Here is a 27,560-nt window from a genome sequence, read left to right on the forward strand (position 1 = left end):
TAGTCATAACTCGTACATATGTTCGGTGAGTTAGTTTCGATGTCATAACAATAACCATTGCCATAATTTGCAGCAGTCGCATAATGTTATCACACAAACTGAAGTTTTAACGTGCAATATCTTGTGCTGTTATCTATCACAAATATGAATGACACTATATATACACTATATATTTTATTTCTTTTAAAATGAGGAATTCAAATGAAATATTAACATTGCCATATCCTTCTTTTATAAATCAACTAGACATAATCCGATTTAATAACTAGATATTAAATACAATCTAATTGTTCTGGTATGTCGTCTGGTGAGATTCCCACTATCTATATACTTGTGCAATATTGGGGGTAAATAACACATGCATCTAACGACGAAATGCCATCACGCACTATGTCTATCTAGATCAAAACACTGCCGACGCGTACAATGGATATATAGCAGATTAACAGTGTCACTTTATATCTGTATAGCTTATCATACACTATACCAGGCTGTAAATATTTGCTGTATTTTATCCATCTGTGTAATACTTGTGTAAGTGCTTCTAGCACAGTCAGCGTCATTTGTTGTTGGTTTATGCTGTGATCTTTACTACAAAGCTCTGTGACAATCCTGCATGTGCAAATAAACTACAGTAATCGCCCACAAGTGACAATTCCAGCTGTCCGGGGAGGATTGTCGACAAGGGCATGTTACTTTTAATATAGAACAATGGATACAAACACAGCAGCACATATGGTGGGCAAGCGCCAAGAAAAAAGCAATCTCCCCCAGAATTTACCAGTTGTTATTTGCCACTGGGACTAAAGTGGCACGCTGCTTATCAATTCATTTCAAATGTTTGTAATTCTGATCAACACCTTTTCTAGAAACAAGCGGTTATTGAACAGATGCTTGTTTTGTGAAATATTATAAACGTTGATAATTACAGAGATAACATTGATATTTAGACAGTGTGTCGAAAATAAAGTTAATCATCGTCGAAAGCGGGTTTAGAATAGGGAGTTAAGGCTCTACTAAATCAAATATTTTACTCACATCATATAATTTGATTGGATACAATAATACACGTAAGTAATCTGTATACCGCATATAAATACATGAACGTTTTCAACATTTTTGTATCTCTTGTTTCTTGTTTGGCGGACAAAATTCTGAGTTAAATCAAACCACAACAACAAAGAAATAACAAGCGTGAAACAAATGAAATGGTTTTACCAAGACCGTAGGTTACATAAACACAAATTCAAAAGTATCTCAAAATTTCGAAAAGTATATCGAGGAACGTATATTTAGAAACGAATTCAAAAGAATAAAAAACTCAAATCTTCACAACTGTATAAATATTTGAAGAGCTCAAAAGACGAGCCTTCCAAATTCTGGAAAATATTACGAGAAATGAAAATTAAATATTGTCAAATTACAGAGGTATAACAATAAAACAAATGCTTTCGACAGTGTTTGGCACGAAGGTATGTTTTTGAAATTACTATATTATTGGACAACAGGTGATATGTATAACATAATACAATATCTACAGTAAGGTAAAATATAAAGTAAAGGTCAATAGCGGATTAAGATTAAGGTGGATTTACAAATATTAGGGTCAAAAATAGTTGTAACTTGAGTCCAAATCAAATTTATTTATTCATAATGTTTTCGAGCCGCACACAGTCTTCCAACACTAAATAGTAGTAAAGTCAATTGCCTTGTGTATGCAGACAACATTTTAATTCTGTCAGAAACTAAATTAGGATTACAAAATTGTTTAGATAATCTTCCACGCACAGACAAATTAAAATAATGATTTCAACAAAACTAATGGACTGTTAAGTGATATAGCCAAGAACTGTGATTATTTTGGGATTGCTCTTAGCATAAAGGTCAAAGGGCAAACAGTTGAAGTTGGCGAGGCAGTGTTTTTGGGGAGACAAGAGGTCCTACAAATCTGACATAGAAAATGTCTAACTACACTTTTCACAATTCGCCCTAACTGTGATGGAAAACATTCCCATAATGGGAATATATGGAGAATTGGTTTAATTTCCAATAGATTTTTTAGCAAAACACAAATGATTAAAATACCATAACCGAGTAATGAACAAACCTAACGAACAAGCAATGGGAATAAAACAAACTGAGGACAGACAGAGAATTTAAGAAATAAATAACAATGCTAACAAATACTGAGCTAAGCGATAATCTCCGTTTCGTTTAAGTAATCACGACCTCAAAATCGTAGCCGTGGGGGCATTCTAAACTGATATTCAAAGCTGCAATATAAAGTAAAGGTCAATAGCGGATTAAGATTATGGTGTATTTACAAATATTAGGGTCAAAAATACTTGTAACTTGAGTCCAAATCAAATTTAATTATTCATAATGTTTTCGAGCCGCACACAGTCTTCCAACACTAAATAATAGTAAAGTCAATTGCCTTGTGTATGCAGAAAACATGTTAATTCTGTCAGAAACTAAATTAGGATTACAAATTGTTTAGATAATCGTTTAAGTAATCACAACCTCAAAATCAAAACCGTGGGGGCATTCTAAACAGATAATACCAGCTGCAATAAACACGAATCTGCAATCATAGCTCAAAGACTGAACTCATAGTATCACAACATTCCAAGACCGAAGATGGCGCCTGAATCACGTGACTGATCTGAATTATTTGTTTTGCTTTCTGATAAAGTTCTGTACAGAGAAGTGAAATGGCAAATTTCAAACTAATCGGACGTCATCAAAAAAAACTTTCCTGTTTCCTGCCATATATGGTAAAAACCAAATTCCAATGTGTTTTTCTGGTCACTTTTGAAAAAAACGTTCTTACTTATGAAATAGATAGCCCATTAATATTATTACAAATATAAGTATACCTAGACCTTAGGAAAGGCCGGGGTTCAATAAGACATAATCCCAGCAACATTACAGTGGAAACAATTCTGTCACCTGTCATTACTCATTGGAATGAAGTTAGTTGCACATTCTGTATTATTTGTGGATATGATATTTACGTTAGTTCACGTCATTAATGCTTGTATGTAGGCATTACCGTTAGCAGAGTTCTTAACATTTTTTTTATACTTCGAATATCTTGAAAAACTAAGCTGTTTCGAGCTCCTACATATTGTGGATTTACTCGGATAAAATATCATACACATCCCGAAAAAAAATAATTTGATTTGAAGAGCCTGAAATTGAAAAACGATTGATGTCATTTGTCACATTTGCCATTTCACTATACAAGCTATTTTTTATATAGCCCAGAGGATACAGCTACGTCAGGGGGGGGGGGCAAGCGCTGGGAAAACGCTATCGTAAATATGACGGATAATTGGATATACCATTTCCGATCGTACTTGCAATTCTACTTTCATAGTGTTATGATAATCTCTGCGTGGTCTCAATATCTTAAAGACTTCGAAACAACACTTGGTTTAGTGAGTAGTAAATATAAAATTGTTTATTTACAGCGCGCAGGTTCACAAACTTTAACAGTATTTACACTCCAACTATAGCAACTCTCTCTCCACACCGTATAACCTTTGACAATTTATTTTTCATTACACAGTAACTATAATTATGCAATTCGAAATCCATATCATAATGCACGGGAGTAAAAACTGCAATTAATTTCGAAAGTGTTATGTAGATTCTATTCATATATATGACAGGGAGAGTCGAGCCATTCACCTCCTACGACAAGGGAGTTGAAATGCATGTCTTTGTAGAAGTTACAAATAAGTTGACTAATTATGTGTCAAATGTGTGTTTCACGAATAGCTGAATCACAGTCCCTCTATCCCCGGTCTAGAAACGGTCATTGTATTAGGTGTGAATTGGTCTCCTTCCCTGGCAAAGGCGCATTGTGGGTGTGGGCAAAGCATTGTCACGTGATCAGTACGTGATTTGACATCGTCCGTGTTATGTATTTTTTTTTACAACTTAGTTGTTTATTACAGAATTCGTACTTTTTCACATAATTTTTTAATCAGGATATCTGTATAAGGTCATATTTTAGCCGGCGAGTAGTTCTTTAATTCATCTATTTTACCAGCAACGACACATTTTCGCAACAAATTTTCATACCTTTACCCGGATATTTGTCGTTTTTGATTTTGGGGTGATTGAAATTAACTCAATTTTATTTACCATACTTCTCGGCGCGAAACCAATATTTGTCTTCGATTTTGACATTTTATAATCGAAACATATCATTAAAAATTGGTGGGCTGATTTGTTATTTGTCACACCGCATTTTATTAATGTTAAATTGAGCGACTTTTATGGATGCTTTTTAGATCGTAAATGCAAATGGCGACGTTTTGAAATGACAATGTACTCAATTCTGTGCTAAAAAAATCATTTATATACAAACATTGAAGCATTGTTATATACTTTTACATAGAATAAAGTCATTAGTTGTTGTATAGTTGACTTGAACTGTTATGAACCCCCCCAGAAATATCACAGGTTTTTCGATCGACTACGTTAACATGAACGACGCCATTTTGACAAGATTTTTTTTAGCGATGTCAGCATGTTGGCACGCGAAGTTTTTTCCCTATTAAAACGAGAACATTAATATAATTCCCGATATTAATCTTTGAATTGCAGGAACTGGATGTTTATGAGTTGGTAGGCTGGTTGTGATGCATATCAGGGTTCAAAAAACCCAAATTTGATAGTGATAATTTTGTTTACATGTTTGTTTACGTTGTGGTTGCCCGAATTTGAAGTCAAAGTGAAGTCATACAATGAGGTACCGCTTTGCATGACGGTAACTTTTGAAGGTATTGTACTTTGTAATCTGTCTGACTTCCTGACTCCCTCCGCCCGCGTGTGAACGGTTTGTTTACCCGCACTGCGGTTCGAGACAAAAGAACGCTAGTTTCCAGACCGGGGATAGAGAGACTGTGGCTGAATCTATGAGGGGGAATTGAAGAAATAAGCAGATGACGTAGACAAAGGGTAACATATAACCGTAGCCTCGACAGATGAAAATCAGAGAAACCGATATACTTAGAGTTAGACGAGAGTGGCATATGCGGAAGACTGTTATCATTAACGTCCGCGTCGGATACGGTACCATGGCATGATGGATAAGTACAAATCCAAGCGCACGAACCAACATACAATTAAACATACGACTCACAACACATTAGACAAACTTAGTTCGGTGAATTTACAATAGGCTGTATTTTTCTGATATATCACGTTTTATAAAAGATGTCATGCTTTTGTCGAATTCATCCTGCCTTACCACTGAGCATAACAACAAAATAGCATCCTGTCTCATCACCTGAAGTGACGAGTACCGCTTTATTCTTCGCGTGGATTATTAATTGCCGGAGATTGTATGTTTTCGAGTGTCACTGATTAGAGTTACTAGAATATATCATACTGTGTCGTGAAGGGGGTGTAGTTCAGAAACCTAACACTTGAAACGCAGTTATGAGCCCCAATTTCATATAGATTGCATTTTCAAAGATGCCAGCTTTCTGCTTCTGCAACTAACATTTATAATATAAACATTATGATGTGGAAATGAAGTGGGATTTTGGACATGCTGGTCAGGAAAACTACATACGATCGGAAATCTAGTCCAATTAATGCGCGGTACAGAAGGGGCCAGAAACTCTTGTGTGCGTCTGCACTGACATGTTCGAAATACCTAGTGTGGTTGATGAGACCCTTATACACGCACGAGTACATATTGTGTAAAAAGTACGTCATCAGTCTGCAAGAATAGACATTGGCACGTTTCTAACGCTGACACTCACCTTAACCCGGGCTATGCAATATAGCACACACTGCCTTTATATAATATCGGTAATATATTTACTAGACTCGCTTTACTGTAAAGTACTTATTGCCAACTGTATTTATATTATAGATAATATTATTATACATCTGTCACCGTAACGCCATAAGTTACAGCGTGCCGTAAGTTTGCGGTATTTTACGGGGTATTTTCATCCTGCCATATAAGGAAATGCAAATTCAAAATATGGAATTAATTACGCGCGTAAGCGTTCTCTAATAATAAAAAAACAAAACATGCTACCACCGGACTGCACACAAAGCGCTGATTCTGTTCTAAAAAAAATTGGATTTCGGCATTCCCATGGTGTATCCTTGGAAGGAAAAGATGTATAATAATAAGGTTATTACGAGGATACCTCAAAGTATGCACTCAGACAGTACGCCGCGCATTGATCTCCGCTGTGCGTCTGTCGATACTCCAGCTGTACTGTCTTCGTGCATACCTTGAGGTATCCTAGTAATAACCTTGTATTAATTGACTTAATAATAATATGCTGAAATCTTAAATATTCATTGTTATGTCATTTTTGGTAATATTTGCGTCGGACGCAGAATAGAGTGGTTACAAAGCTTTACATTTCATAAGTGTACACCATGGCAAGTACAACGTCACATACCCTGTCCCAATTAGAAATACATGATGTTCTTCGTGCGCGGCGTGATATGACCTCAAGAACATTGTCATTTATTCCTGACAAAAATAACTGTGAGATAAGTTTCTCTGGAACTCAACACGTCTTTGGAAATGACGTCATTAAATCATCTTGATACGTGGCGAAATGATGTCAATCTTGCACAAGTCTAGTGCGCAAAGCAGGGTGGTATTAATTTTTTTCTAATTTGCATAAAAATATCTGTTTTCTATCAGGAAAATATATAACACATATGTTTAGCATTACATGTTATATATAGCACGACACATAATTTAACACATGACGTCATTACATTATGTATTGCATTATGCATGTGTCTCGTGGCATACGTGTGATGTATAACATAATCTATGTAACAGAAAATCGAGTATTTCCGAAGTTCGTGATTGGCTGAACAGCCAGACCACGTGACACTGTGGCGACCTTAATTTGACTCAGAGGACAGTGTTGTGGTTATTTGATGCAATTTGTATACAAAATAACATGTGTTGTCTGGACATGCCACACATGAAATGTTTTTTTTTACATCATACCACAAGTAAGACCTTCCTAAATGACCTTTTGCACGTGTTCTCTTTCATGCACCGAGGTGTGAATTGTTGCCATACAAAAACAGCCACGCATTTGCATCTGCGGTGTAGAGGCTTGGCTCTAACGTTTGATATTTATTTGTTTTATTATGGCCTGAACAGGTAAACAAAACACACGTATAAACATAAAATATATATATATGAACGATAAGCCAAGTGTAATATATCTTAGCATGTGAAACATGATATCGTATTATTCTTTGCAGTCTATTCACTACAAAACAGTTCAAAGGAAACACTCGTTTTAGTCGTCTTTATTTTGTAATCAATACATGCAAGCTTCACGATCACACCGCCGAGTGCCTGTGGCTAAAGTTCGTATTAGGACTCCTATTCCGAGGATTCTCTTCACAAGTACATACTAAGAACACGAACGCAATGTTCCACACGAACGATTACGTCACACAAAGAATATTGCTCGTCATTGCGTGTCTTAATGCCACCAAGCCATGCAAACTACAGTATTTGTTTAGCATACCTAATGCGAGGGATTAAAGGAATCATTTCCTTGGCGACAAGACCTCGATTCTTAGCTGCAGTGATAAATTAAAAATTGCATACATGTAAAGATGCAACATTAATGAAATATTGATTTTTTTAAGTTACACATTCTCTTGTTTTATCAGATAACCACCAGTGTAAACTATACACATGTATGTTGGTGTTTTACACGACCATTCAATAAAACAAAAATCCGAATAAATTAAAGTACAAATATATGTTTTCGTCTTTTCTAGTTTGCTATATATGACAATATTTCATTGCCAAAGATGTAGTCACCGGTACAGATGGAATTTCAATATATTTAAGGTGAACGGATTAAGAATGTCATTCGTTTCGGATGTAAAAACACGATTTAAAATATCCACCTTTAATCCTCTTCACATACCGTCAGCAATACCTAGCCAGTCTTCAGTTAGTAATTGGCGCTCACGACGACGCTGCCTAAAGGATATACCTTGTCGTTATTATGAGAGATATTTAATAGGACGTGTAAATAACCCCGAAGTAGCCCGTCATTTAAGTGTCATGTTAGGTTATACGCCGAGATGTCATTCCGAAAAAATGCACCAAGCTACCGTCGAGGAAATAATTTATGTCAATCAGGTACACATGGCTTGTGGAATATTGCGGACAATGCATTGTCATGTACCATCCGACCAACGTGGAAGAGAAGTTATTTTTTATATCTCCCATCATAAATAACAACACGATGTAGAGATAATAAACAGTGGGATACAGAAGCAGTGGTGTTTTAGCCAAAGCGTGTATACACGTGAGCGAAATGCGATTTCATTTAACTCGTGATTGGTGACATTGTGTCTTGTCAAAAAACATCTAGTTTGGAAACTGATGTTTTCACATCATCGTTTTATGTAACAGTTAAATGCAAAATTGAGTGCTGATATAATTGTGGAATTTCTCTTAGACCGTTAATTATTTTCGTTATCGATTATTGTACATAATTATGCAAGTTTACGTCGAGAATGATATATGAATACTATTTAACTCACAGACATGCCACGTACATGGCGCCACAAGGGACATAAATATTAATTATATTCAAGTGTCTAGTAAATCAAGCAACACTAGTTCCTTAACCAAAAAATACACAAGGGTCACGTTGGTTTTGCAGTTCGGAGTGTGTAGGCATGCGTCAGGTCAAGAATCTACAAAAAGGGTTCCCGGTAAATCCTTTGAATTCCACACTTCCTTTTCTTCCCTCTCTCGTCCTCTACGAGAATGGCCACCACGTGGTTGTGTATCTGCCAGTCACATACCGTACTTGAACATATAACTGCATTTGGATAATGAACCATTAATGCAAAGCGGACTCATTAAATTCTAAGACGATAATCTGCCGAGACGTGGGAGGTCACTGGGTCAAGGTTAGATCGTCCAATTTCAGATTATTTCCGTGAATTGGCTTCAATACAAATTCCATTATGGCACCTCACATATGGACATTGAAGAACAGTTCATTTCTGTAAAAAACTACCCGTGCTGGGTCTATTGCTTCCCCCATAACATCAAAGCTATCACAACACATTATAACATTGGAAAACGACTTAGTTTCACTAATTAACGACTAAAAACGCATATAATACATAATAACACAGTCGTCGCGCCGGGTCACTTGGTAAGTATACAACGCTTGTAAAATACATTGTTACGCGAAATTAGAACACGCGCTAATTATAAATAAACATCATATTGTTTATAAGTGCAGCTAAAATAGATTAGGAAGGGATACATTTATGTTCAGACAAAAAGGCGGCGTTTGGAAGATATCAGTCACCAAATATTATGGTGAATATTTTACGAGTGTAACGTTCTCTGTGTGTACGTGTCAGCAACACGGAGTACGTAAGCGAGTGTAAAACAGAAATATTCGATGCTCAGATAGTCTTACTTGAATAAGATAGCTGCATGGCAGAATTTTTAGTACACTACAAGCCAACTAACTGTGTACATTAATTGTCATAAATACTGTAAGGGCTGTCATTTCTCTGACACGATATTTGGCTTCCATTTGGCAAGTGTGCGCAGTTTACATCCGCAGTAGATTCTCACCTAGACCTCATAGCCACATTTTCAATTTTGATTAAATTAGCACAGGTTATATTTAATGCAATGTCTAAGTGGAAGGCTGTCACATTTCCCTATTCATTTCGAACAGAAAGGTTGTTCGCGTAAACGCTTGTACTCGCCTCTGTCTACCTTTATGTGTTACATCTAGTAAAATAGTCCATTCCGTGTCTGTTTTAATGTCTAATTTGAGGCAGAGTAGTCACGGAAGCATGATCGATGCTGAATCTAGACATCGTGGCTTTTCTCCGGTATTATAAGTCAATAAAATAAAATAAAACAAATGTAGAGTTTCTCTTCCCAGTTATTGGTTTATTTTGCAAAGATTTCCGACTTCCAAGGCAGAAATGTTAGGAGAGTACACTCGTGTTATGGTAAACTAAAGTGAACCAGTCACTGTCGTAAATTTCAAATAGCAATGACTAACCAGGGGTAGCTTGACAACTGACAAACAAGATGTAATCCAACTTACATATGCTCAAGGGCTTTGTTGAACTCAGTACTTAGATTTCCAATAATATATTCACATTATTATTGAATTCTCACAGTGCTGATATTCAATCCATGGCACATATTTTCCCAGTAGTAAATGTAAGACTTAAATATGTTTTATTATAACAAAACTGCGTTGAAAATTTATTGATTATTATATCTACGATCCCACCAAACAGTTGTTAAACACAATTACCATCGAGCACAACGCAATGTGGTGTAATTTGGCATAACCTGTACACATCATGTATGTACGCGGCTTCGGATGTATAGATATATATTACATATACATATGAGATGAGTTTTGTTGCCACGGAGATAAGATATGTGTGTTTCCTATTCAATTTGGGTCCTAGACGAAATACTCTGTTATTATTATTCTAATATTAATAAAATAATAATTATCCTATGGTTTGCAATTTCTTTTGTTAAATATATCAATCAATTAGTGCTACATCAACGCCATTTTTGAATACAAGATGAATAATGTTGACAGGTACTATCAATATTATAACTCAGTATAAAGCAGGCTTTATTTGTGAAATCAATTGTTAATCCATGTCCCAAGGAAATACATTGTAGCAAATATGCCTGCAAAAAATATAAAAATTGGTAAATTTATGAAACGTGAAAGAACCTTTAATATAGTGCCCGATGACCCAAACTTTTCCAATCACGCTAGCGTTATATATTCATTCTATAACAATTTACAATGCTTCACTGCGTATTAATTCTATGTAAAAGTTTGACCCCGAGAATGGATGGTTGGATTAGTTTACGTAAAATTGTTATTCTTACTTATCAGAATCAAATATTCTTATAATAATTATTAATATTATTATTAAGTTTCAATAAATGACACAATGTTCCAGTTATTAGCATAGACAAACTCTATAATAAAACAGTGTACAACCTACTAGAGAAAACAATATACACTAAATTTAAAACAAATTCAATTTTGAAGATTCCTTGGATGTACTAAATTCGAAACAAAGAATTAGTGTAACTAGATTTATTTATTTATTTAATTTAACACTTTATTTAAAGAGAGTAGGCCAATATACAATAGTGATTTCCATTGGGCCCTCTGTAGAAACAAAATATACACACTATAGACTTGAGCCATTTACAACACATTTTTGACGAAGATATATTTTGTATGTTTTCTTAAAAATGCCTAATGAGGCTGATATGGGATGGTAAGTTATTCCATAGGGTTACTCCTCTATACTGAAACGTCTTCTGACCTATGGATGTTTTCCCATTTAGAAATGCATACATTATTTTTAAGAGAGGAGCGTGTACTATACTTGTGGGTTTGAGAGATAGGTCTGAACATTTCGCTTATATATAAACGCGCCAAGCCATTGGTTGCCATATACATTACGATACCTAGAAAATATGAAATTCTGTAATCGACAGACTATGCTTTCTGAACAGCTCAAACGACGATTGGCTAAGGTTGTCATAGGAAATCACCCGAACTGCCCTTTTCTGAAGCCATACTATACAGCAATAGTCCAATAACGACTGAATAAATGAAAAATACAATGTTCTCCTGACGGAAATAGGTAAAAAGCTGCGAGCTCTCATAAGAACTCAAATTCTTTGGCTAAGTTTTTTACAAAGTGTATCTACATGATGGTCCCATGATAGAGTTTTATCTGATACCACCCCGAGCAACTTTTCGAAACTGTCTGTTTTAATTATTTCACCATTCGAGTTAACTAGAAAAACTTCACCAACATTATTTGACGGGATCCAACGAGCATAGATTTTGATTTAGATGTGTTGATTGACATGTAATTGCAATTAACCCAACGCAAAATTGGCCAAACATCATCATCAATGCACATTGTGATTACATTGATTCAGAACAAGTAATCATAATTTAGCCATTATAGAAGGAAGACACATCCAATCAAAACCTCCGTTAGTAAGTAAGGCATTGTTAATTGCAGGACACATAAGATGAAAGCAACTTTTTAATTTGTTCAAAATATCAAATATCAAACACATCGAAACAGACTAACTTCTTTTGATTTGTAATATTGACTTTCGTTCATTAACTTTTCCATTTATTTATGCATATTGCTATTGACCTATCGGTTGTAATTGTATTTCTAAAGATTCAATATCACATTTTATTAGTATATATTATTATAATTATTATTATTATTATTATTATAATTATTATTATTATTATTATTATTATTATTATACCTAATTTATATGCTTCAAAATAAGTGTCTATGTAACACAGACAACTCACAATTTCTGACACTGTGTGTATGTACCATATTTAGACTAGTCATCTAAGTTTTTGGAATTAATGAAACATTGAATCGTCAATTGGCATACTGCAAGAAATCCCCCCGTTCCTCGTGCTCTGTGTTGCGTTACGCTGCAGTGATATTTATAATAACTTAGTAATGTATTACGCTAAAAGCTATTTCATCCTGTGTGCACTAAAATCACGCAGAGATGTGTATTCTTTGTGGTCACTAGTAGAGTACATGTATTAAATTATTCTAGTCTATTTCATTATATTAACAATACGAGTTTTATATAGATTTGAAAACATGCTGAAAACCTGCCCCGCGACTCATCGACACTTTCACAAGATTTGTTAATAATAGCTATTTCGTAGAATTATTTAATGCGTGGTGTACGTTATGCCTTTGCTAGTAGACCTCCGAATACGAATGATAAACGAATGATATTATAGCATCATTGATTTAATATCCGCTGACAGTTTGTGACATGATTTGGTTCAGATGGAATATACACTTTTGTTCAAAATGCCGTTATTGTCTTGAGTAGATAGTTCAGAAGGTACTGCAGAAAGCATGTGAGAAAAATACATAAACCTTATTCATATGTATCGGGTCAATCCGTTAAAAGTTGTATATACAAGTAATAATTTACCGTAGATAATGCGTTCGATCTAACTATTCTGGAATCTAAAGGTACTACATCATCCTACTACAATGCATTTAAATAATTGTTTGCACTGTCGCCACCACCACCATCATGTTGTCATCTTCCGAATGATCCCCCCCCCGCCAGAAAAGTTGGATTAGTTTCTTTTGAAAATACGTTCTTGCAATTCATTTAGTTTATAGCAACGTGCTGATATGTGAATTAAAATCATGATTGAGACAGAACAAATCATTGTTTATCCCATCACTGTATCCAGACCATATTGACAACAATGTATGCATACCGCGTACTATCCCGCATACACTCAAACCGTCACGCCAAATTCTTGCTCGATTCACACGTATCGATTAACGCGTAACTTACATGTTCTTTTCATTAGTCTAACTCGTCACAGTAACGTGTACTTTACAGGATATTTCAATTATTTCCCCTTTTAACGCGGTTTATTTTCATTATTGAGTGTTGCATCTGCCATTGGCAATCACCTTCGACAGCGCTCGTTTGTGTTTTTGTAGGACGAGGTGCTTCCATGCCTTTAGTTCATATATATCCACGCATGTAACGCGACAGTCTACCTCACAAGTCTGTTTTCACAGGAATGTGTTTCACAGGGAATACTTTTATTTTCACAATGTTTAAATTTCCATTATTTCATAATTTTGGTTCATTTACTGAGTTTTATTATTAATATACAAGTCATATACACTATATGAGTGTTTTGTTATTTATCTATGTTGCTATGCCTTGTAGTTTCACGCGCTTTATGCGATTCACTGCACGGCGACAAGAAATGCAACATTCATAACATATGTACACGACAAGCGTTCCTGATATCAGTATTACAAACAAGCGAACTCGATCTAAACAGCTCTGCTGTCCTAAAAGAACATTGTTGTAGCCAAGTCAAGTAATATACAAACACATAAGGCAAAGCGCAGCTTGTTTCTGGCTATTAAGAACATGAAAACCAAACTTCATCAAACAAAATGTTCACAAAAATGATGTATACCTCAAATATCAGAGCAATCCGTCATGATTATTCAAGGTGAATCTTCCGCTAAGTAGGTTAAGGAAGAAGAAATATCCGTAAGGAACAACACCGTGCAGGCGGACGATGAAAATATAATTATTACCCAAAATGGCAAAAATAGTCACTAAAAATGGAGAATTAATGGATATCATCACGAAATGAAAAATCAGATAGAGATCTACTCAAATTACCTACATATAACATATACGATGACAGCGGCGCTAAAATTTGTCATGGTATGATTTCCTCGGTTGTAGTTCCTGTGCTTACGGTACGCAATACCAAAGGAGAAGGCATCACATATACCCTTTACGAAATCGGTATCAATACTGACGTAACTATGACGTAATAGCTACGTCGGCGTAAAAACAGATGAAAACACGTTACATTGATACGGTGTAAATAAGCTTAAATATAGTGGGCAACATCGGTGATCATTCTTCAAAGGATGTTGTAAGTGTATGGGCGTCCACAAATGAATTTAAGTTCTCGGTCAACTGTATTTAAGTTTATCATATTTCAAAGTAGATAGGTTGGCAATTTGTGTCGAATTCTAAGTCAGTATAGGTTGTATTGACCTGTATATGTTATAAGGCGACTGGTTCCAACATAAAGCTAAAAAGAGATTAGCTCCATGTTGAAACAAATATGTATATTATTATGACAATTTAAACTATTTCTGCTCGAATGAAAAGTAAACAAAAAACAAAAATATAAGTTGAAATATTGCTCATCTATCGTGATATCCAGTGGCCGCCATATTTACTCATCTTGTGAAAATTGTTAATGTAAGCACAATATTATGGAGTCATCATCTGTTTAATTATCTTACTTACGTTGACATATGGTTTTCTGCCGGTGAGAACACGGTCATAGTTTAGCCTATTACCAGCGACCGTTGTTTAATTACCATGTCAATATCTTTTTTGAAGGTAGCGTTGTTCAACCCGAACCTTCGTTTAAATGCACACGTAAGGTAAATAACCATTTACACACAAGTCAAACAATCTAAAAATGACGATTGTTATTATTGTTAATTGTTAAAAAAATTAATATTATTGTAAATTACTTTATAACCTTAAATTTGTAAAAGATTTCCAGTCGATCAGAGTTTATATAGGTTAATTTATCACCAACCTCTTTAACAAACTGGTACCTTAGCAAATACTATGAATAAAACATTCAATTCTTCAATAAAGACGGCATCGATTGACCCCTCAAACAAAATGCATCGCGTGAAAACAAATATACTTTATATTAAGTCGTTTGATGTCTGTCATGCGAAGGTGGATTGTGTGTGTTTTGCGGAGAGTTCATATCGACAACCCTTATAGTAATACAGAACAAGTGACAAAATTCGTCATAAGTTAATTAGGTTCTAATACAGTTTTCGTGGTCGCTGCTATTAACTATTCATAAAATTTTGCGAAATAAATTGCAAACAAAATTAATACGTTGTACCAAGCGAGAAAAATCTACCTTTCGTATGCAACACACATATTTCCCGCCAAAATGTATTTACCACTCTTATATTATTGATTTCCCGCCAGTGAGAATAAACTCCTTACACATAGATTAGTTTTTACTAAGAGATTGTAGTATAGTTTTAACACAAATGATATCTAAAATAAATTTGGAAATGTGTACAAGACACATTCTAGCCATGTTACGTACCTGCGGGTAAGTACTCAAGTTTGTTTCGTCTTCGTGTGCCAATGCGTTTTGGTGGTGTCCTTCTTCATTATTTTTATAGCGTACAAACACCTCAAGACACGGGAACTGTGACCAACAGTAGCGTCCACATCGACAACCCTGCCATTCGTTCCGATATGTTACTTTATACACTGTGCACTCCGTTTCTAAGAATGACTTGTCTTGTATCGCCGGCCTGACGACAAACCAACCAAGAAATCCGAGTATAAAGAGCGATAGAATCATCCATGTTGCCAGCAGACGTGGTGCCAGCCTATAGCATGAACACGCTGGTGGTCGCTTGGATTTAGAGCTTCTCCCAGCCATAATATAATACGTACACACAAATCTTGTTTTAAATCAGCGTTTCGAAGCCGGCATCCGTCGATAATAAATCTACTTGATTACTCAGTACGTCGTATTCAATCAAACGGTAACAATTAAACGCAGTATTCCCTAACCGTAAGGGTGTCAGAGCAATAGTTGTGTGTTTGTTGCAAAGCGAGGATCATGATCAGAGCTGATACTATCGAAAGGAATTTAAGTCAGAGTCACCGATGTGCTTCGTCCACGCATCCAATCATTTTGGCAGGCAATAGCAACCAGCAAGACTGCAACTGTCATCGACTGTACAACAGTGAAAGTGGGAAAAAAATGAAACAAGTGATCAACGGAATCGAGTGAAACTAGTCTGACAACCCAAGGGACTTAATATCTGACGTGCCACCGAATCTTAAAGTCGCCAACAGGATATTGATTAGTTGAAATATACGAGATGGAAATCGATCACGGATGAGAACATCTGCTCTTGAAATTGAGGAGTGAAATAGACATCATTCTGAATGATGGGCAAACCACTTTAAACACAATAGGTAAAACAGAATATATATAACATTCTACTAACAAGTGTAGTATTATATGCTTGTGGATAAATAGATTGAATCAGTAATATTATTGTGTTTTCTAAATATACACTACCATGTGCCGTGTATACATGCTGACAACGAACAAGTTATTACTGTATATGTTTCACATAATTGCAACCTTACCTTAAAACACACGTGCTGAACCAAGACACTGTGCCCCAAATTGCGGTTCGTTGTAACGCGAGCGTCACCGATATGTAAGTGTGAGTAAACACGCAATCCACGACAAATCACCCAAATTTTATGAAAAGATGAAACTGTACCAATATCCAGTCAGCTAAACTTGTGCTTGTTTCACTGCATAGGCCCCCTAGCTACTAGTTTGATGAGACATAAACGATGTGTGACGTCAACCGGATATGTCAGTACTATTCACAGAGAGGGCGCAGCGGATGCCGGTAGATAGATAGATGACAGGCTTCTCCGCTGAAGAATGAAGGTGCACTTACTAGCAGACAGTGATGTGCTCAACATAGGCGTAGGTTAATATTATAACCAAACAAATTGTCGACTGATGTAGCTTCGCTATACGAAATACTAGTCTAATCCACACATCAGTTCAAAATACTAACACAAAAAGTTTGAGAACCAGTCATAAATAAAATATAATAAGCATGGTCACAAAGTGATTAAAATTAAAGGTATTGATTTCTGTGATGTCAAAACATTTTTTTACTAAAAATTGACACAAATATTTGACGAAACAAGAAAATAGAAGAGGAACGCCTCAATAAATCGCACTGTAAATATGAAAAATACAAAATAACAGTCTTAGCGTAAAATTAGAATATTCGGTATTAATTAATTCTAAACAATTAGATAAAACAGATTCTAGCGACTCACTTATATGGCTCCACGAGACGAGTTACTTTGGCTTTATTTTTTACTCCGTGCGTTAGCGTGTTTTTTCGCGCTGAAAATGTCAAACAGCAAAATGATAATGATTCGTGGGAATCAATCCATTGTCAATATACGCGATAAACTACTCAGGAAGTTATTAAGATTAACAGCTGGACATGCCGTACTCTCTCTTTAAATCCTTTAGCTCGATACTCTAGCACACGAAACATTCTAATTATACACACCAGCATGTTATAGAACTGCTTGTAAGCCATCATCCGGTTTGAACCTGGACCGTCATCACGGGGATGGTCATATCATATCATATCATATCATATCATAACATATCATATCATAACATATCATAATATAATATTTATATTCAACACGAAAATCTACTACAGAGAGTAATTTTATGGTTGTAAAACAAAAACAGAAATAATACTTCACACAACTAATATCACAAATAGCACATTAAATACATATAATTATGGAACGAGGAAAAAACATAAGCTAATGTTATGTTTAGAACAAAGCAAAACAGTACAGTTCACTCCATCAAAATAACGAATAAAACATTGAATAAATGTAACTAAGTATAGAAGAAAAAAACGTGAAAATTAGTAAAACAATAAAACTACTAAAGATGCTAAATATGCCATTGCATTAAAACTACCTGCAGACTAATTGGATGGAGTTGCTATGTTTCATCTCTTAAGTTCATACTTGTATGTATGAATTGTGCAGTTTCTATTCCTGCAAAGCTTGTCATAATTAATCGAAATTTGTCTTCTTCATTCATTTTCAAGAAGTCAGATTTTTATGTCTTGTATATAATTAAATAATTTATTACGGGGTATGTCATATTTACCGCATCCTATTAAGAAATGGTACTCGTCTTCAATTTCAATTCAATCATCTGTGCAGAGTTTACATATTCTTTCGTTTCTAGGAATTGTCTTTAGTCTGCCAGTCTCAATGAGTAGTTTATGATCAGAAATTCTAAATTTGCAAAATAATTGCATTAAATTTATTTTTTTATATCATTTAAATAATTCTCCATATTGAAGGTCGTTTTAAATTTTCCGTATGAAGTCAGTTTGTTTGTTGCTCCATTCATTCTGCTGTCATCAAATAATTCCCTTCTCCATGTTTTTACATAATTTTCTCTGAGTACCTCCCCTATCTTCTTTCCATGTTGTTTTGATAATTCTGAAAGATTGTTGTTTTTAGTTATCTCTTCTATTCTTTCTACCCGTCCTGTTTTTCATTGCATTCATTCCATAAAGGCAGTTGCTACAATGTTGGGAATTTCTGGGGATTTTAGTCTCAACCAATATTTTAACATTTGTGTTTCAATTTTGACGTTCAATGGATATCTACCCAGCTCTCCAAGAATAGCATTTTTTGTTGAAGTTTTGCTGACACCTAAAAGAAATCTACAGAATGCAGACTGTACACTTTCTATAATGTTTCTATGTTTTGCTGATTTATCTTCCCATACTTCACACCCATAATTAATAATTGGTACAATTAATTTATCAAATAAATTCAATGCTGTGCTAATTTTATAATGTGATAATGTTAATATAGACTGCTTTAGTGGAAACATAGCTTTCATAGCTTATGACACTACGTATTCCTGCAATCAAGACAAATAATGTATCCTTTCGCCTGATTGATGATTATGAATATAGTTTGATTGCATAGTTGTACCACTCCCTGCTTGGCAATGGATGTATTCGTCTGACCATTATATAAAAATACTCATTTATTGAAAATTAAGTATGCTATACATCATTCCTCAGGTTGAGTGACGACACTATCTAGACGATTATCTGAAAGATGTTTGTGACAGTTCTCAATGAACTATATATTTATCTCAGTTTTATTGAGACATTTATCATGTTTCAGTGTGTAGATATTAATAGCATGAAAGACTCCAATCAACCTTGTAGATAGCGCCACATAAAGCGAGTACCAAGAAAGATCGCTTTAAATGTTAGAACAAGCATTGTTATAACCACTGCTGATGAAACCTAACAAAACATGTTTTAAAACATCACAAATTAGTTGGTAACATATCCGTCAATATCTCGTTTTGCCCCTAAACAGTATCCAATTCTCTCCCACTGATCCCAACCACCGGATTTAAGTAACCATGGTGACCAGTGAACATGAGAAAATGAAACACTATTTGAGGGGCAAAAACATGTCACGTGATCCCAGTGGTCTCAACAAATTCTCGGCGCCATTTACGTGTAAGGTATTTTAAAAAGTCAAAATCGCAATATTTTTCAACAGAATTCTCGCCAATAACATGGATATATTATTATAACTCGTTAAAACGTGTTTTTCGAAACACCAACTTTATGAAGAAAAACAAATCAGATTTATCAAACATGTTAAAAACGCGATTGGTGGGTGAACACTTTCCCTAGCATAGCATTGCACCGTGAAATGATAAAGAGGCACGCGGTTTTAATTTGCGTATTTCCCCAAAGTAAAGTTTACCGTTTATTAGCCGCATCGATTATCTCAAAATATGAGTTTTATTTTTAAATGTACTCTTTAAGTTCGTGGATAAACTGTTGTTTGAATTTCCCAACAACAGGTATTTCTTCTAATATTTCTTCAAAATCAAAATTCTGTACATATTTTATCACGCTAATTAAAATTTCACATACATTGCAATGTGCACATAAGTTCACTTTACCACAGTGCAAAGCCATTACTTATACACTCGAACCGTAAAGTGTGTGCACATGCATAATTTATTTGCAAATATTAGAAAAATACAGTATTTGGTTTGGTCCTTCACCTAATTACATGACATCATATAAAACTAGGAAATTAATTGCCTTGACATGAAATGACAGTGCATCCACAACCGCCGAGAACATGATTACGAGTCAGCACTTCGAGTCCAACCCAGTCACACAATAAACTGGCTGACTAGCCGACAAAGCCGTCAGAATTAACACAAACCATGTTAGTTTCATGATTGAGGGCGCTAAAGAATATACTCGATTTAGCAGTACAATGATCTGTCCTGCAATAGCATGTATGTAAATTTATATATGTATGAGAGTTTTTGTTGATTGGCAACTACAACCCAATAGCTTCCGGACTATATATCCTTAGAGCTATACCAGCAGATAGGCTCATTATCTCAAATCTTGAGTTTGTAATTATACATTTTATTTGAAAAATATGCTTATTTTTGCTTTTTTTTAAATACCATTGCCAATATTAGTGATAAATTGATAGTCCCTATGCTCTATAATAGTAAAAAATATTGATTCAAGTATAAATTAGAATCTTAAATAGATTTCATAATACACGCATTTAAAATAGATACTAATGGTTCCCATAATTTAACATAAATAGTCACACATTGACAATTAAACCTCATTATATACATTCAGTTCAGTATTAGTTTTATTATTAACAAAAAGTCCATAATATAATATTGAATTTTTAGATTTTATGCACATTCAGTGCTAAAAACTAACATTTTTTAAAAACTAGAGTAAGGCCTTAAGTAACATATAGCAAAACATGTTGTACAACCTCTTTAACTTCCACATGAACACTAATATAATCCCTTGCGTGAAGGTGCACTTGTTCTGAGAATTTAGCCAAGACCATAACATGTGTTTATTTTAGATCCAAGAGTGTGTAGCAATTGTGATGGTTCTATAATAAACTCCTTTCCAAACACGCGACAGGAGAACACAACAAAAGAACCGTCTCCATTGTGGTTTTAATATGTCATTTACCCACAACTTGGATCACTGTCTAAACAATTCAGAAACCAATGACGTATTGTGCATTGTATGACACAATCACCAATGACGTATTGTGCATTGTATGACACAATCACCAATGACGTATTGTGCATTGTATGACACAATCACCAATGGCGTATTGTGCATTGTATGACACAATCACCAATGGCGTATTGTGCATTGTATGACACAATCACCAATGGCGTATTGTGCATTGTATGACACAATCACCAATGACGTATTGTGCATTGTATGACACAATCACCAATGACGTATTGTGCATTGTATGACACAATCACCAATGGCGTATTGTGCATTGTATGACACAATCACCAATGGCGTATTGTGCATTGTATGACACAATCACCAATGACGTATTGTGCATTGTATGACACAATCACCAATGACGTATTGTGCATTGTATGACACAATCACCAATGACGTATTGTGCATTGTATGACACAATCACCAATGACGTATTGTGCATTGTATGACACAATCACCAATGACGTATTGTGCATTGTATGACACAATCACCAATGACGTATTGTGCATTGTATGACACAATCACCAATGGCGTATTGTGCATTGTATGACACAATCACCAATGGCGTATTGTGCATTGTATGACACAATCACCAATGGCGTATTGTGCATTGTATGACACAATCACCAATGGCGTATTGTGCATTGTATGACACAATCACCAATGGCCTATTGTGCATTGTATGACACAATCACCAATGACGTATTGTGCATTGTATGACACAATCACCAATGACGTATTGTGCATTGTATGACACAATCACCAATGACGTATTGTGCATTGTATGACACAATCACCAATGGCGTATTGTGCATTGTATGACACAATCACCAATGGCGTATTGTGCATTGTATGACACAATCACCAATGGCGTATTGTGCATTGTATGACACAATCACCAATGGCGTATTGTGCATTGTATGACACAATCACCAATGGCGTATTGTGCATTGTATGACACAATCACCAATGGCGTATTGTGCATTGTATGACACAATCACCAATGACGTATTGTGCATTGTATGACACAATCACCAATGGCATATTGTGCATTGTATGACACAATCACCAATGACGTATTGTGCATTGTATGACACAATCACCAATGACGTATTGTGCATTGTATGACACAATCACCAATGGCGTATTGTGCATTGTATGACACAATCACCAATGGCGTATTGTGCATTGTATGACACAATCACCAATGACGTATTGTGCATTGTATGACACAATCACCAATGACGTATTGTGCATTGTATGACACAATCACCAATGGCGTATTGTGCATTGTATGACACAATCACCAATGGTGTATTGTGCATTGTATGACACAATCACCAATGGCGTATTGTGCATTGTATGACACAATCACCAATGGCGTATTGTGCATTGTATGACACAATCACCAATGACGTATTGTGCATTGTATGACACAATCACCAATGACGTATTGTGCATTGTATGACACAATCACCAATGGCCTATTGTGCATTGTATGACACAATCACCAATGACGTATTGTGCATTGTATGACACAATCACCAATGGCCTATTGTGCATTGTATGACACAATCACCAATGGCGTATTGTGCATTGTATGACACAATCACCAATGGCCTATTGTGCATTGTATGACACAATCACCAATGACGTATTGTGCATTGTATGACACAATCACCAATGGCGTATTGTGCATTGTATGACACAATCACCAATGGCGTATTGTGCATTGTATGACACAATCACCAATGGCGTATTGTGCATTGTATGACACAATCACCAATGGCCTATTGTGCATTGTATGACACAATCACCAATGACGTATTGTGCATTGTATGACACAATCACCAATGGCCTATTGTGCATTGTATGACACAATCACCAATGGCGTATTGTGCATTGTATGACACAATCACCAATGGCGTATTGTGCATTGTATGACGCAATCACCAATGACGTATTGTGCATTGTATGACACAATCACCAATGACGTATTGTGCATTGTATGACACAATCACCAATGGCGTATTGTGCATTGTATGACACAATCACCAATGGCCTATTGTGCATTGTATGACACAATCACCAATGACGTATTGTGCATTGTATGACACAATCACCAATGGCCTATTGTGCATTGTATGACACAATCACCAATGACGTATTGTGCATTGTATGACACAATCACCAATGACGTATTGTGCATTGTATGACACAATCACCAATGACGTATTGTGCATTGTATGACACAATCACCAATGACGTATTGTGCATTGTATGACACAATCACCAATGGCGTATTGTGCATTGTATGACACAATCACCAATGGCCTATTGTGCATTGTATGACACAATCACCAATGGCCTATTGTGCATTGTATGACACAATCACCAATGACGTATTGTGCATTGTATGACACAATCACCAATGGCGTATTGTGCATTGTATGACACAATCACCAATGGCGTATTGTGCATTGTATGACACAATCACCAATGGCCTATTGTGCATTGTATGACACAATCACCAATGACGTATTGTGCATTGTATGACACAATCACCAATGGCCTATTGTGCATTGTATGACACAATCACCAATGACGTATTGTGCATTGTATGACACAATCACCAATGGCCTATTGTGCATTGTATGACACAATCACCAATGACGTATTGTGCATTGTATGACACAATCACCAATGGCGTATTGTGCATTGTATGACACAATCACCAATGACATATTGTGCATTGTATGACACAATCACCAATGGCGTATTGTGCATTGTATGACACAATCACCAATGGCCTATTGTGCATTGTATGACACAATCACCAATGGCGTATTGTGCATTGTATGACGCAATCACCAATGGCGTATTGTGCATTGTATGACACAATCACCAATGGCCTATTGTGCATTGTATGACACAATCACCAATGGCGTATTGTGCATTGTATGACGCAATCACCAATGGCGTATTGTGCATTGTATGACACAATCACCAATGGCGTATTGTGCATTGTATGACACAATCACCAATGGCGTATTGTGCATTGTATGACACAATCACCAATGACGTATTGTGCATTGTATGACACAATCACCAATGGCGTATTGTGCATTGTATGACACAATCACCAATGACGTATTGTGCATTGTATGACACAATCACCAATGGCGTATTGTGCATTGTATGACGCAATCACCAATGACGTATTGTGCATTGTATGACACAATCACCAATGGCCTATTGTGCATTGTATGACACAATCACCAATGGCGTATTGTGCATTGTATGACGCAATCACCAATGGCCTATTGTGCATTGTATGACACAATCACCAATGGCGTATTGTGCATTGTATGACACAATCACCAATGGCGTATTGTGCATTGTATGACACAATCACCAATGACGTATTGTGCATTGTATGACACAATCACCAATGGCGTATTGTGCATTGTATGACACAATCACCAATGGCGTATTGTGCATTGTATGACACAATCACCAATGACATATTGTGCATTGTATGACACAATCACCAATGGCGTATTGTGCATTGTATGACACAATCACCAATGGCGTATTGTGCATTGTATGACGCAATCACCAATGGCGTATTGTGCATTGTATGACACAATCACCAATGGCGTATTGTGCATTGTATGACACAATCACCAATGGCGTATTGTGCATTGTATGACACAATCACCAATGACGTATTGTGCATTGTATGACACAATCACCAATGGCGTATTGTGCATTGTATGACACAATCACCAATGGCGTATTGTGCATTGTATGACACAATCACCAATGACGTATTGTGCATTGTATGACACAATCACCAATGGCGTATTGTGCATTGTATGACACAATCACCAATGACGTATTGTGCATTGTATGACACAATCACCAATGGCGTATTGTGCATTGTATGACACAATCACCAATGACGTATTGTGCATTGTATGACGCAATCACCAATGGCGTATTGTGCATTGTATGACACAATCACCAATGACGTATTGTGCATTGTATGACACAATCACCAATGGCGTATTGTGCATTGTATGACGCAATCACCAATGGCATATTGTGCATTGTATGACACAATCACCAAAGGCGTATTGTGCATTGTATGACACAATCACCAACGGCGTATTGTGCATTGTATGACACAATCACCAATGGCGTATTGTGCATTGTATGACACAATCGACATGTGTATCCATCATTGTCACATTTACAAATATACGCAATGAAATCATGTATGTTTTTTACATGACATACTATGCTAAATTTAGGCGAGTACATTTCTTTATTTATCATAAGTTGTGTAACAGATCCCATACTTTGGAAAGCTACAATTGTAATTGCTTCATCCATTTACCCTATTAAATTAAAATGGATGAAAATACTGACTCGATCCTGTAATATAATCATAATTATTCCTGACTTAAGTGAGCTGTGCCATTTTAAGATACACACGAATCAACTGAACAGTATAAGATTACATTGTAATGAAGCTAATTTATCAGTGTCATATTTATATTGTAGTTTATTTAGATGGCAATGAATATTTTTTCATGTTAATTATTTTCGCTAATTTTTAAATACTAATATATGTATTTAGCCAGTTTTATAATTGTTTTATTTTCATTATTGTTCATCATTGCTGTCATTTTTTTCATCTGTGGTATTTGATAGTGATATTTTTGATATTTATTTATCATTTTTTTTTCATATTCATACAAATCGCAGTTAAGCAGAAAATCCTTTTTGTCTTCAATTTCGTCTAGGTCACACACAGAGCATTTCCTTCTGCATGTATCTATTTTATTGTAGCGACCCATTTCTATTTGTAGAACATTACACTGATTCTTAGTTTTGTTAGTGCTGATCTATGTTTTTTTACACGGTGTAGTACGCCTGTATGTTTGGCACCGTTAATGGTTTTACCAGCCTGGCGTGTAGGCGTGAGTGGCGCCCTCCCCGGTTTGGAGCACCGCGGAGGGCGCAACTCACGCGTCCTTGTCATGCTATGTTTTTTTTTAGAGTTTTTTATTGCTGAAAGATACACCTTGTATGAGCATATGAGCAGACATTTATTAACATTATGTATGTGCGCATTTTTTTTTTTTTGCCTTATGTTTATCATGCATTTACCCAGGTAAGGTGTATTGTTTTCATTATGCTTCATTTTAAGTCTATATGTCTTATGCAGGTACAATGCAGAGTATACTTGCCGAAGTTCTAATGGACATGCTATATTACTAGCTTTACAGTTAATTGTAATACATATTTACAGAATTTGATGTGTAGTTTTTCCATAGAGAGCACATTATTGTGAAAATCTTTGGATTGTAAATGCAATCACCAGCCCATACTTCACTTAAATAGAGTAGGACAGCTTTGATAATAACTGTTTTTGGTAATAGTGCTTTTGTTTTATGTGTCCAAGATCTTTCTGTACTTTGACGGTTTACCCAAAGGGTTTATTTTTAGTCTTAAATAAGTATATGATGAGACCTTTTCCAATTCTTGTTCATTTATTTTAAAATTTGTTTTTGATAACATTTACCCAGATCAGATTTGTTGAAAATTATTATTTGTGACTTGGATGCGTTGACATCCAGCTTTCACTGTTTACAATATGTTCCTACTGTAACAATGGCGTTTTGGAGACCATGTTTTGATTCTGAAAGTAGTAATAGGTTATCTGCATACAGTAGACAAGATAGCTAGTTGTCATCAATATATAGATTGAACAAGTAACCTGTAGAATGCTGTGTGGGTAATATTTTTATATTGATTTTTGTTGCATTTGCTGCAAATAGTTACCAAACAATGAGAAATCTATAGGATTGAATATACCCACAGCTGGCTTCACATGCATGGTTCAAGCCTGTCTAACCGGTGCTTGCACCAGGATTTAGTTACAGCACCTAGGCGGTATGTGGTTACAGCTTAATGTTCCGAGTAATCGCAAGAAATTGACATGACAATAGAAATTCATTAAAGACTGGCACTCCCATGCAATTAACAGCGAGTGAAATTCCTGGGATTGAAACATATATTTTGAAGTCACTGATGTAGGCAACGAATAACTGCAAGTTGACATAAAGAC

General features: G+C 35.6%; 1 protein-coding gene across 1 annotated transcript in view; it reads right to left on the reverse strand.

The window, feature by feature from the left end:
- The window catches only part of LOC146733295 (calcium-activated potassium channel subunit beta-4-like), a 39,022-nt gene extending 22,046 nt beyond the window's left edge, over positions 1–16,976 (reverse strand). The window contains exons 1-2 of the mRNA XM_085492088.1: positions 16,868–16,976; positions 15,801–16,445 (exon numbers count right to left, since the gene is read on the reverse strand). Coding sequence (XP_085348214.1) covers positions 15,801–16,145 — 345 coding nt within the window. The 5' untranslated portion in view covers positions 16,146–16,445; positions 16,868–16,976. The remainder of the gene's footprint in view (positions 1–15,800; positions 16,446–16,867) is intronic.
- Between the last annotated feature and the right edge of the window lie 10,584 nt (positions 16,977–27,560).

Source organism: Saccoglossus kowalevskii, chromosome 17 (genome assembly GCF_978046115.1).
Source record: "Saccoglossus kowalevskii chromosome 17, keSacKowa6.1, whole genome shotgun sequence".
NCBI lineage: Eukaryota > Metazoa > Hemichordata > Enteropneusta > Harrimaniidae > Saccoglossus > Saccoglossus kowalevskii.